This window comes from Leptopilina heterotoma, unplaced genomic scaffold (genome assembly GCF_015476425.1).
Source record: "Leptopilina heterotoma isolate Lh14 unplaced genomic scaffold, ASM1547642v1 Lhet_4, whole genome shotgun sequence".
NCBI lineage: Eukaryota > Metazoa > Arthropoda > Insecta > Hymenoptera > Figitidae > Leptopilina > Leptopilina heterotoma.
In genome coordinates, this window is record NW_025111063.1 from 271177 (window position 1) to 285555 (window position 14379).

At 22.3% G+C, this 14379-nt stretch overlaps 1 protein-coding gene across 1 annotated transcript in view; it reads right to left on the minus strand.

Annotated features, from left to right (window-relative positions):
- LOC122506246 (vesicular acetylcholine transporter-like) overlaps positions 1–14379 on the minus strand; it is a 148117-nt gene that overhangs the window by 10958 nt on the left and 122780 nt on the right. The window contains exon 4 of the mRNA XM_043618325.1: positions 299–471. Coding sequence (XP_043474260.1) covers positions 299–447 — 149 coding nt within the window. The 5' untranslated portion in view covers positions 448–471. The remainder of the gene's footprint in view (positions 1–298; positions 472–14379) is intronic.

Below are 14379 nucleotides of genomic sequence, written 5' to 3' on the forward strand. Positions count from 1 at the left end.
TTCAAATCTATAGAAGGGTAAATTAAATTAAAAATTAAGTTAGAAAAAAAGAAATATTAGTTAATTATGTTAGAAAAATGGAGAAAATAAAATCTTCAAATCTATAGAAGGGGAAATTAAATTAAAAATAGAAAAAAGAGAATTGGAAAAATTTATTTTAATTGGAATATTTTTATAGAATAGTAAATTTAGAAAATGTTGAAGACAAAAGCTGAAAATAATTTCGATTCGTTAATTAAGTTTTTCGAAAAACTAAAGTACGAGAAAGAAATAAGAGTGCGAGAAACAAATGAATTACCTGTCCAGCAGTTCCTGATAATTAAGAAGTTCGGTTAAAAAGCGAGCGAGAAAAATTGCAGCTTCACGTTGGTTGGTAAAATTTTTTGGTCGTGCTGCCAAACCAGGATTGATGTTTATTGGAAGAGCAAGAGGTATTGAGAGGTACATGTCGTTTAGCCACCATTCAGACGCCTGTAATTAAACATTCCCATAATTAGCAATTTTATCTCAATTAAAAAAATTTTTTATTTTTTATTAATTAATTTTACTAATTAATTAAAAACTGTTATTAATAATATATAATAATAATTTTTTTCTCTTGTATTATTATTATTACTATTATTATTAATTAGTAATTATTATTTACTATTATTATTATCAATAATTAATAATAATTATTATTTTGCCTTTTTTATTATTATTAATAATAAATTATTCTTTCAATCAATTTAATTAAACTACATAAAAAGAATTATTAATTTATTAATAAATAATTATTCTTTGTAGTGTAGTTAATTAAACTTCACGAAAAGAATAAATAATTAACTTATTACTTATTTATACTAATAATTGATAATTATTAATTAATTATTAATATACAATTTACTTAAAAGCACATTATTTAAAGTAAATTAAAGTAAATTAAATTTCATTAAAATTTACTGAAAAAAATTTAGTTTATTAAAAAAAGAGAGAAAAAAATTAGATATTTTTTAACTAAATCTTTTTTTATTTGATAAAAAAAAATTTTGACACAATTTTGCGATAATTGCTAATAATGATGACGTGACGGTCTCGTGGTTATATTTTATTTTATTATTATGATTTTTATGGAATTATTATCCACCTTCGTGAAACGGGGATTATTACGAATCGCGACGTGTCATTAAATAAGGATTAGGCCGCGCTGCTCTTTAATTTTCCCGCAGTGAACTTGAAATGAATTGCAAATTTTCTTTTTACACATATAAACTGCCAATTTCTCGCTAAATTCATAAAACATTAATTTTCTAAATGTAATTTATATTACATGAAAATTGTATTAAAGTTAGTTAAATTTTTTTTGACATTTTTTCTTGTTTAAAATGAAGAGAGAAATTTAAAAAAAATTATGTATTCGAATTTTTTTTTTATTAAAAAAAAATTTAATATAGAAAAAATAATAACAGCTGGGAAATATAATAATAATAAAAATAATAATATTAATTAATAATAATAATGTTTTTTATTATTGTTACTATTATTATTATTCATTTATTATTATTTATTATTATGTTATTCATATTATTATTGTAAATAATAATATTATTGTAATGTTTCATATTTCCGAATTCAAATTTGAATTGATTTTCGCGGTAAACTTATCGAACGTTACGCGCATGCGCATAGTTAGTTTCGATATATATATCGATCACATCGATTTATACAGCTGACGTCAGACGTCGTGAAGAACAAAATTGGAGTGATTGGAGTCTTTTATTTCAGTAAATCTTGCACAAAATCCATTTGATTTTGTTATAAATGTTTAATAATCGTAATTAGTAAGTGTTTCTAAACTAGCATTGCATATATTTTGTGGAAATAATCATTAGTGCGGACGATCCAATCAAGAAAAAACGTAAGCTCCTCTTTTGAGGTTAGGTTAGTGGTTTTTCAATATTTTTCTACTGATCAAACATTTACTATTTTCAAAATGTGATTTTTGCAAATTGTATTTTTATTGTTGTTTTTTTTCTCATTATTCAACGTGTTTTCTTTTTCATGAAATGCAAAGAAAAGGTTATTTATCTGACATGCGTGCGCTTTCGCAGTATGGAATTTGCGCGTTGTAAAATTTTTAATTGTCTAAAATATTTGATAAAAGCAATTCATCTTGGGATTTAATAATATATTTCCTTTTCCTGTGGGAGATTTATAGTAATTTTTAATAGATGCGCGTTGCTTTCATTAAAGACAGTATAGTTGTTAATCGTGACAAAAGTGAATAATGTTAACCTTGCACTTTCTCCGCAATGGATAATCGTGAAACGTTGTTGTTTTCACTTTCAAAGAAAGTATTTAGCGGATAGTTGGGATGAATAGAAACTTGTAACCCTGAGATTGTTTTGTTGACCTTAACTTGTTGCTAATAGTAAAGTTAGATTTGACATAATAGTGCGTTATTGTTTTCTTTAAATAGGAAAAGGAAAACAATTGCATTTTTCTTTCTTAAAGTATTTTTTCATTTCTACTAATTTTAGTAGTCTTACTATTAAATTCTTATTTTAATTCTTATTTTAAAATTATTAAATAAATTATTTTAATTTTATTTTCATAGTACGATAAAAAATAATAAAAAAATGAATAAATAATGAAGTGTTAATAATAATTTATTTACATTATAAATATATTTATTTGTAAAGTATTTCTAAATATATTTATATTATAAATAATTTATTATTATTATATTATATAGTAACAATAATTTATTATAAACATTATTACAGAATTTTAAATTTGAATTTCGCGGTTAGATTATCGAACGTTACGCGCATGCGCAGAGTTCACTGGCGATATATATCGAATGCGCCAATTCAGAGGATTGCGCTGACGTCAGACGTCACTTAAGGAAAAAGACAAATTTTTCGAGCTCTTTATTACAGTAATCTTGCATAAAATCAGGTTGATTTTAATAAAAGTGTTTGATAATCGTAATTAGTTAGTGTTTCTATACTAGTAGTGAATAAATTTTGAGGAGAAAATCGTAAGTGGACGACGCAATCAATGAAAAAAGTAATCCTCACTTTTGAGGTTAGGTTAGTGAACTTCTAGTATTTTCGTTTATTTTATCAAATATTTTACACAATTATTAGTACTAATGTCTTATTTATGAACATTTTATTCTTTTTATTGTATTTTTTGTTATTTTCTCTGAGCTATTATCAGATGAAAATTTTTGATTGCTTACTTTCCTGACATGCGCGTTTTCGCAGCATGGGAATATGCAATCCATGCGTTTTTCATTCTTTATTGTTTAAAATATTTAATTTGAATGGTGCCCTTAAAGAATTACGACGAATAATAATATTTACGATTAAATCTTTTAATTTTAAACTAAATTTTATCGCTTAATAAATACCAGTTCTATTGAAAACTAATATTTATCAAGCGCAGGAAGTAAGGTAAAATTTTTGCTTTCTCGAATGGATAAATATTATATATAATCATTTCATGTTAATATTTATTATTGAACAATTATTTTTTATTAATATTTTTTATTAAATAATCATTTCTTAATAAATATTTATTATCAAATGTTTATTATTGAAAAAATATATATTATTAAATATTTATTATCAAGTTCTTTTTATTAGTGAATAATTTTATTCATTTTGAATATATTATATACAATAAATTTACATTTTTTTCAAATCTTCTAAAATTAAGGGAAATTTAAGCACAGAAGTAAATTTCTCTAAATAATTTAATAGATTTTAATTATTTTGCCAATCGATAATTTAATATTCAATTCTCAATTAATAATCCATATGTTAAAAATAAAACAAGAAAATTAATTAGATAATTAATTTTGTAATTTTAAATAATTTCATTTAGTAGGTACTTTTAAATTAAATTTTATTTTTTTAATTATTTTTTTATTTTATTTTTTAATTATTCTTTTTATTTTATTTCTTTTTCATGTTATTTTTAGTTAGTTAATTTTCTAATGAACTATAATACTTTATTTCTTTTTCTAACTTTTTTTTTGTTGATAAAATATATAATAAAGATTGAAAATGTTAGTAGAGAGGAAGGAAAATTTAAAAAAGTTTTTATCTACGTGAGTGTTTTATTATATACGTGGGCGAGTAATGGGTCATAAAGGATTGGTCTTAAGGGAGTCATTTAACTTGTCTAATGTATATATGGATTACAAATGAGAACTTGGAAGAGGTGATGACGTTACAATACCTGGACTTTTCTGTTCATTAAAGTGATCGATATGTGATATTCTAAAAGTCACATTACGTCACTTGAACGTCAATCTTAATTTTAAGCATATGCATCCATTAAAATATATGAGGTACTCTCTTCAACTGACTTATTATCCTCATTTACGGACATATTTCATAAACTTCTCATAGTAATGCGTCCTTTCAGAATTTATTATTATAATGCCCAGGTTATTGCAATTAATTTTCATCTCTTCGTTAAAATTTTATTATTGACATTTTCATTGGAAATTGAGATAAAAATTTTTAAATGTTCTTGAAATTAACTTATTTATTTTTTAGTTTTTAATTCAAAAATTTTATTAAATAATTTTAGTTCAATTTTTATTAATTTTGTATATATTAATTTTTATTATTTATTAATAATTAATAATTATTTTTATTATTAATTTTTATTAGTAAAAGTGTTTATTTATTTGTTTCTTTCCTTAAAATATTTTATTACAAGTTAATAATTATATATTTAACTTAAGTAAATTTTATTTACTAAAAATAATTTAATTTATAATATTATTAAATATTTATTATTACTAGTTTTATTAAAATCATAATTGATTTTTATTTTATTAGAATAGATATAGAAATTATTATCATTATTATCATTACATCGAAAAAAAATTTATTTGATTCAAATAACCGATTACTTGTCTATTATCAAATAAATATTTTTTTGATAAATAGATAAGTAATTCATTATTTGAATAAAATATATTTTTTTCAGTGTAAAAAATAATGTCCACGTTTGTTATAGACAAAAAGATAATACCCAATTAGAGGACTCATGTTACATTAACTTTTTTCTCTCCTCTCTCTCTCTCTTTCTCTCTCTGAAAGGATAAACGTTCAACGATAAAATCTCCAGAAAGAAATTAACGATCTCACATTATTTAAATTCCAATTCGCAAGATATTTGTTCGCGATTATCGATTAATCTATAACTATATATAGAAATAATAATGAAAATGTGTGACACTCATACATAAATATAAATACACAATATAGTAGAAAATAGCGATAATTATCTGCGGCAGGTACAAATTAACTTATATACATAAATTCCCCTCGATAAATTTTTGTGTAATTTTTCTATTATAATATACACAAAGTATGTATATGGTGGTATTTATGCATTGAAAGTGACAAGACTTTGCGTTTATATTAGAGATTATTGCGCACGTGACGCAGGTGAGTCTCTCTCTATATATGCATATAAACAATGTTGCATAATTGTGAGAACAATAATTTTCCATTCGCGACTATATTCTCGAATCTGTAAACATTTAATACAGGTGTGTTATTCGCAAAGTAAAACGATTTATTCAGATGCTGATTAAATATTGTCCGCGCGCGCGCATTTATTGAAAAAGCGACCTATGATTTCGCATAGAGTTTCGCGAACCGATTTGCGTTTAAAACGTTTATAACATCCACGATTCACTATAGAAGCGTGCTGTTGCGTATATCAATTTTTTGCGCAATTTAGATCGTTGTAATACGATTTTCCACTTTGCTGATGCCATCCACTTGATATTATGAATGTAACGTTTTTTTTTCATTCGTCTTTTAAATTATCTTCAAAATTATAATTCATTCATGTGTCAATGTTACCTTGAATTTATATTTAGAAAGACCACAATTTTCCCGCGCAATGTTGGGAAAAATTTTCTAAACAGATTTAATTTCAACTTTTTTTATTATTGCAAGGAAAGAAATGTTTACTTAGAACAGCTAAAAATTTTATTAGAATTTTTTTAAATAATTGAATTTACAAGAAGAAATTTATTACTTTTAAAAATAATTGAATTTTATAAAAAATTTTATTAAAATGCCTCAAAATAATTGAATTTTCGGGAATAATTTTGTTATTTATTGAAATAATTGAATTCTTGGGAAGAATTTTATTAAAATCTAAACGATTATAAATATAAATTGAATTATTTCAAAAAAATTTAATTAAAATTGTATTTAAAATAATTGATTTCTTTCCAACAATTTTATTAAAAAATTTGAAAATAATTGAATTCCTGTAAAAAATTCTAATATTTTTGTAAATAATTGAATTCTTCAATTTAAAAAAAAACATTTTTTAAAATAATTGTTTCTTCCGAGGAATTTAAATTACATTTTTAAGAATAATTACATTTTTTGAGCAATTCCTGTAAAATTGTACTAAAAATAATTGAAATCCTGCGATAAATATTTTTATTTATGGAAATAATTGAACAGTTGCTAAGAATTTAATTAAAATTTTCAAAAATAATTGAATTTCTCAGAAGAATTTCATTATTTATGAAAATCATTGAATTATTGCGAGAAATTTTATTTAAAATGATTAAAAATAATTGAATTTCAGTGAAAAATTTTGATATTTTTGAAAATAATTGAGTTCTTTATAAGAATTTTATAAACATTGTTTTAAATAATTAATTTGTTAGAAATATAATAAATATTGTAGTCAAATAAAATTATTTAAATGAAGTATATAAATATTTAAATTAATAAAATTTATTAGAAAAATTAAATGTTTATTATTGTTTTTTTTGGAGTTAAATTTCAATTTTGTAATAAAGCCACGAACTCACGTGACGACAATTACTCTTTCTCTCTCGGTATATCTCACAGTAAATCAGTGTTCATCTTTCAGTTTTGTTTCGTCATAAAAGTTATTGCATACAACTGCACAATTGAGAATTACGGAAACTTAAAAATATTCAATTATAAATTGTTAAATAAATGTTTTCTTTCGTTTTGCAAGGGAAATAATCAGATTTTAATGATGTTAGAACAAATTTTCTTAAGCTTTGTAGAAATTTGCTTTTTAATTGTAAGCAGTGTAAAATTTGCAATTTTTTAAAAGAATTTGTTTTGGAAAAATTGGGAAATTAAAGAGAATTAAATTAATTAATTTTTTTGTTAAGTTGAACTGTGGTAAATTAATATTATTAATAAAACATTTTACTAATAAACAGTAATTTCTACTAATTTATCAGTAAATTTACTAATTCAAAAGCAAAAAGTTAATCACTAATTCAAATTAGTAAAAATTTTTACTAATTCAAATTCAGAGAGTTAATTAATAGATATTTTGTTATATAAAATTAATAGTTACTAATGAAATGACGAAAAGTCATCCATCAAATGATTTAGTAATAAATTTACTAAAAATTAGTGAAATTTTACTAATTGACGGTAAAAAAAGTTTCACTAATTCATTTAGTAAAATAGATGACTATAACAATTAGTAAAATTTTATTAAAAAATTAGTAAAATTTTACTAAATTTAAAAGAGGAAAAGTCGTCCATGAAAACTACTAACAATTAGTAGAATTTTACTATTTTTTGTTGTTAGTAGAATTCTACTAATTCAGATTTAGAGAGTACCATTTTTTATATTGAATTTTAAAATTAAAAATAAAAATGAAAATCGATAAATTGAAAATGCAATAAGTTATATGGGAAATGTATGTCTGTTAAGTAGTACAAATGTTGCAAATGTACTTGAGCTATTTTAACGAGCCTGGTGATGAGAATTACAAGAAGATTCACGTAAAAGGTGTGTGAGGAAATATCTGGCGCAAGAACAGTAGATCTTAATGGATCAGGATTATATATTTACGTAGACTTTTTACAAAACAAACATTCTTCATTTACATTTTTATTAATTTAATAATTCTCAAGTTTATAGTTTATAAAACCTATTGAGAAAATTACGATTGTTGGATGTAAAGTAGAAAAAAATAATATTGTTGTTTACATGTCGTGGAAAATAATTATTAATCATTAATCATATTTGGTATATTGTTTAATAAATAACTATTTACAAAAAAAATTTTTAAAATCTTTCAATCTGAATTAGTAAAATTGTACTAACAATTAGTCAAATTCCACTGATTGATAGTAAAGTTATTACTAATTGTAAAAATAGCGAAAAACTTCATATTGAAAATTTTTTATTCTTGAATTAGCCTATCAATGAAAATGAGATTGATAATCTAATAATTTTTGATTGATTATCAGTCAAATCAGTAGAATATTTACTGTTGACTCAGAGAATTTTAACGAATAGTAATAGTCACTGATTCAAATTAAAAATTTTAACTGATACAGATTTTTAGGGAGCAGAGAGTAAAATTTTAAATGTTTATTTGAGTTAAAAGTACTTTTGGTTATTTTTCAAAAAAATAGAAGATAGAACAAAAATAATTATACTTGATATAATTAAAAACTTCCACTCACTTAAAAATTCATATACCAGAATGAAAATTCTCTTGAGAGAATTCCACTTGGCTTGTGTTTCGTAATCAAGGGGACAAGTAGAAATAGGAGTACGTGGACACAGTGGAATTGCATGTAGATATATATAGAGAGAGAGAGAGAGAGAGAAAGAGAGTATACTGGCATTATTAATTATTACGTGAGGGTGGAACGAGGAGGGCGGCAGTTTTACCGTATAGGATAATCGAATAATTTGACGAGGATTTCGTTACCAGGGAACAAGGGATATTTGTCTTCTCTTCGCCAGATGACAGATGTGAAGTATAGGAAAACATTAAAATCTTGCTAAAGCTTTAGTCTCTTGCTAAAAAATGTGTAAACAATTCTTATATAGAGATGATGTGTGCATATTTTTTTTTTGATCACTTAGAAACAAATTTATTTGAAATAAACAAAATTTTGGTTGAACCAAGTGAATTTTATTTGAAACAAGCAAATTTTGGTTAAATCAAGTAAACTTTATTTGAAACAAGCAAATTTTGGTTGAATCAAGTAAACTTTATTTAAAACAACCAAATATTGATTGAATCAGCTAAACTTTATTTGAAACAACCAAATGTTGGTTGAACCAACTAAAATTTATTTGAAACAACCTAATTTTGGTTAATCAAACCGAAATTTATTTGAAAAAACCAAATTTTTGAATGAGGCTCTAAAGTCCACAACGTTTTTCAAAACAAAAAAAAATGGGGCGGTATTTTTATTTTTGATTTTAAAGCTAAAATTTAGTAAAAAATGATTCAAATTGAGAATTTCTCTAATTGTAAAATTATTCGAAAACAACAATAACTTCTTGTTTAAATAAATATTTAATCATTATTATTTTTCCATAAGAATTAAGATTTTCAAATTTAAAGCTTTTAAAATTCAATAACTTTTTATATCTTAGTCGAAGACTAAGATTTTTTTTTAAATCAATTATTTTTAATAATTTTTGAAAAAGTTGTTTAATAATTTTCAAATTCATTTGTTTACAATTCAATTTTACACAAAATTCAGTTAAATTTAAAAAAAAATTGATTCTCTAGAATTGTTAGTTAAAAGTATAAAAAATTTAGATTTTCAAAGATTTTAATTATTTATTTATTTCTTTCATTAGTCTACAATCAATTAAATACAAAAATAAATAATTTATTGAAAAATTGAATATTTCTCAAAATTGAATTCTCATAAAGAATTTTATCAATAAATTTTAAAATCATTAAATTATATATATATATATATATATTTAAAAATTTAACCAATTTCAGAAGAATTTGAAATATTCCAATTTTTCAAAAATCTAAGTTCTTTAAAATGGTTCTAATTTACATAATTGTAGTCAAATTTCAGTCATTCAGATTTAGAGTCACGATTTCAATCAGTCAAATTTCACTGAGAATAAGTTAAAAATAATAGAAATATCAGACATTTTTTAGTGAATAACAATTAAAAAATAACTGACATTTTAGTGATTCAGTTTTAGAGAATAATTTTTTAACTGACTTTTTCCTTTTAAATTACTAAAGACTAATAAATTAGTAGAAATTACTATTTATTAGTCAAATTTACTAATTCAAAAGCAAAAAGTCAGTTATTAATTCAAATTATTAAACATTTTTACTAATTCAAATTTAAACTAAAGGCAGTGTAACTAAATGAAAATAGATAAAATATATTTTATATGCTTATAACTTTTACATTGAAAAAAAAAAATTATTTGATTAAAATAACCGATTACTTGTCTATTATTAAATAAATATTTACTTTAATCAAATTATTTTTTATTATGTCGATTAAATGGTATTTACATACATTTATAGTTGATTCAACCAAAAGTGTTTGTTTAAAATAAATTTTAGTTGATTCATCCAAAATACGAAGCTGAAGTCCGTGCAACGTTTTTAAAAACAAAAATTTAAAAGTTAATTTTTTTCAAGTTAAATTCATCTCTAATTTTCATGTGCCTTAATTTTTAAGAAATTAGTTGTTACTTAAGATACAATTATTAAAAAATAACATGATTTAAAAGTATGGTTTTAAGTCCTGAAATTGATTTAATCTACTTTTGAGCTTAAAAATAGGCTCTCGAATAATTTTGCTATGAAATTATTGGTATTTGAAAATTCAAAAATTGTGCAAAATATCATTTTTTCAACATTCTTGTTTATTAACTTATGTGTAATTATTAAACTATTATTACCATCTTATAGAATATATAAAAACACATTTTTTTGACCAAGATTTAATGATTTTTAACCCTTTTATAAAAAGTAATTCTTATATTTTAATTATTATTATTTCTATGAGGAAGCAAAGTGTTCATGAAATGAACACCAAAATTATAAAAATGTACAACTTGGCAGGGGTTTTTTTATTTTTGAAGACGCGTAAATGGTTTATTAGATTTTGTTGCCTCTGTGTTTAAAAGAAGTTTCAGGATTTTTTAAAATGGGTGTTTCAAATTCTATTCTATACAGCATAGACTAGAGATAATTCAAAAGCGATTTTTGGATAAAAGTTATAATTGTTTTTTTTTGTTCTTCTTTGTCTTGACGAAATGGGAGACATCAACCCCGTTCGTCGAAGTTATCAAGGTGTCAGGTTACGGAGATTTCAACAGAGGCTTGAACACGATGCCAAATCGAGGTCTATTGAGGTCTCGCTTTTGCTCTATTTTTGTCTCTCTCTTTCTTTCTCTCTCTTCTCTCTTCTCTAACTTTCGGCGCAAACGCATTATCGCAAACCATATCGACCCCTTCATCACACATACAACTTTGATAAATTCACGTCTATACACATACATATATATATATATATATATATATATATATATATATATATATATATATATATATATATATATATATATATATGTAGCAAGTTGTTTTTGTTGGTTTTGTTGTTGTTATGGGGTTACTCCTCTTGTTTTACTGTTGTAGCCATGCGAGTGTAGCTGTTTATATGCGACGATGCGTATATAGTCGGGCGAGGCTTGTTTTACTCTTCCTGCTCATCATATAATTCAAGTTGTGGAAGCTCGACCCCGACGAGCTTCCACTGGGGCTAATGAAGTATCACATTAACCGGAAATGTGACACCCTACGCACCCACAGGTCGACAACTCCTCTTATTCAACTCTCTTGGAGTTGTTGAATTTTCGGTGATATCAATTTCTTTCTGTTTCTATATTGCGTTTCAATTTCGCCTTTTTTTATTTTTCACATACAAGTGAAATGCAATTATTCTTTTTGTCGTGCAATGAAAAAACGGAAATGAATCTTGAATTTAGTTTCTCTTTTCAAATTGGGAATGGTATTTTTGTATTTCTTTTTTCTAGAATTTACTTTTATTTGAATTTTATTAAAAAGGAGAATTTTGCAGAGAAAAAATATAGTTTAACTATATTTTTGCATAGTAAATTTTGCTACGAAGTACACTTTTAATTAATAAAATTTACTTGGAACGTAGTAAAGTTTACTCTGAAAATAGTAAAAGTTGATAAAAATGCGCAATGGTTCCGGTCAAATTAGGTTTCAGGTACAAAAATAGTAAAAGTTACTCAGGGTTGTTACAGGTCAGGAAAAAGTCAGGAATTATTTTTATTAAAAGTACGGGAAAAAGTTAAATTGTTAGAGTTCATAAGAAAATTCTGAATTTTTGTATCTTTTTTGTTTGCCTTATAAAATCTGAAATTACCACGAATTTAAATACAAAAACCTTCAAGCTTTTTCTATTTAACTGCGACAATAATTTCTTTTCAAATAACTTAATTCTCAAAGAAATACCATAGAATTATTACTTATTCATAAATAGATGAACTTCAAAAGGTTTCAATTTAAAATTTTATATAATTTCAATTTTGAATGAATTTAATTGAAAATTTTGAACAACTTAGATTTTTGAAAAATTTTAATAATTCAAATTCTTCTGAGATTAGTTAAATTTTTTAATATATTCAATTAATTATTATAAATAATGGATTTATAGAAGAATTTTAGTTAAAAGCACTAAAAAATGAAATTTTGGAGAAGTTGCAAATACATTATTTTCAAAAGAAATAAAATTCTTTACAGAAATTCAATTGTGTTCAAAAATTTAAAAAAAAATCATAAAAATTTCACTTATCTTAATAAATAATAAAATTTTTCTCCGAAATTAAATTATTTTTAAGATTATTATAATTTTAAGAAATATTATCAAATAGGTATTCGATAAATTATTTATTTTTGCATTTAAATAATTGAATTCTCATAGAATTTTTTAATAAAAATGGATTTAAAAATAAATTTCAGTTAATATTTTAGATAATTTAATTGGGTTCAAAAATTTAAAAAAATCATAAAAATTTCAATTTTATCTTAATAAATTATAAAATTTTTCTCCGAAATTCAATTATTTTTAAGATTATTATAATTTTAAGAAATATTTAATTATTCAATAAATTATTTATTTTTAAATTTAAATTTCTCATAGAATTTTTTAATAAAAATGGATTTAACAATGAATTTCAGTTAAAATTTTAGATAATAATTGAATATTAAAAGTATTATAGTGTGATTTTTTTTAGAAATAATTGAATTTCGAAAAGGTTTCAAATTAAAATCCTTGAAAATTTGAATTTTTCATATTTTTAACTAATAATTCTGCAGAATTAATTTTTTTGAAAAAGTTAAATTCAATTGAACAAATGATTGAGGAAATTCAATTATTTTCAAAAGTAATAAAATTCTTTGCAGAAATTCAATTATGTTCAAAACTTTTTAAAATTGTGGATAAAATTTCAACTATCTTTTATAAATATAAATAATAATATTCTTCTCTGAAATCCAATTATTTTCAAAAATTTTAACAAAATTCTTAGCAACATTTCAATTATTTTCAAAAATTTTCCTCAATTCAATAATTTTCAATATCCACTATTTTAATAAAATTCTCTATAAGAAATCAATTATTAAAAAAATAAAATTAATAAAATTATATGCAAACATTTAAATATTTTCATAAATAATAAAAATTTCATAGGAATTTAATTAACATTTACAAATTTGTTATAAATATCTTTGCAATAATTCAATTATTTTCATAAATAATAAAATTTTTTACAAGTATTCAATTATTTTCATAAATAATAAAAGTCATCACAGAATTTCAATTATTTTTAATACAATTTTAATCGAATTGCTAGAAAATTGTAATTATATTCATAAAAATTTTATTTAAATTCGTCAAAAGAATTCAATTATTTAAAAGTTTGTTCATAACATTTTTTATGGGAATTCAATTTTAAGAAACATTCAATTGTTTATTTTTGTATTTAAATAATTGAATTCTTTTAAAAATTTTTAATAAAAATGGATTTAAAAATGAATTTCACTTAAAATTTTAGATATTAATTGAATATTCAAAGCAGTATAGCGTTCTTTTTTTAGAAATAAAAAAATATTATAAAAATAATTGATTTAAAGAAGAATTTTAGTTAGAAATTCTAGAAAAAAATAATTGAATTGAAATAAAGAAAATAATTTTCAAGAAGTTACAGTAACAATAATTATTAGTTACTTTAGGTAAAACTTTCGCTATTCTACAGAAACTTATAACTCTGTTTGGGTTAAAGCTTTTTTTCCGTGAGTATTCCGGAAATTTTTCTTTTTTCTATTTCAATGTAAATTCTTCCAAGTTTCATTTTTATAGCCTTGACACTTTTTTCTTATTCCCCGGGAAAATTGTATTCTTATGATTTCATTTCATCTTTATAAATTTCAATTTGAACTTGAATAATATATTTATACTTTTATATCTTGTAAACTCAATTCTTTGGAGAATTTGAAGATTTTTGTTATTATTTTAGAAA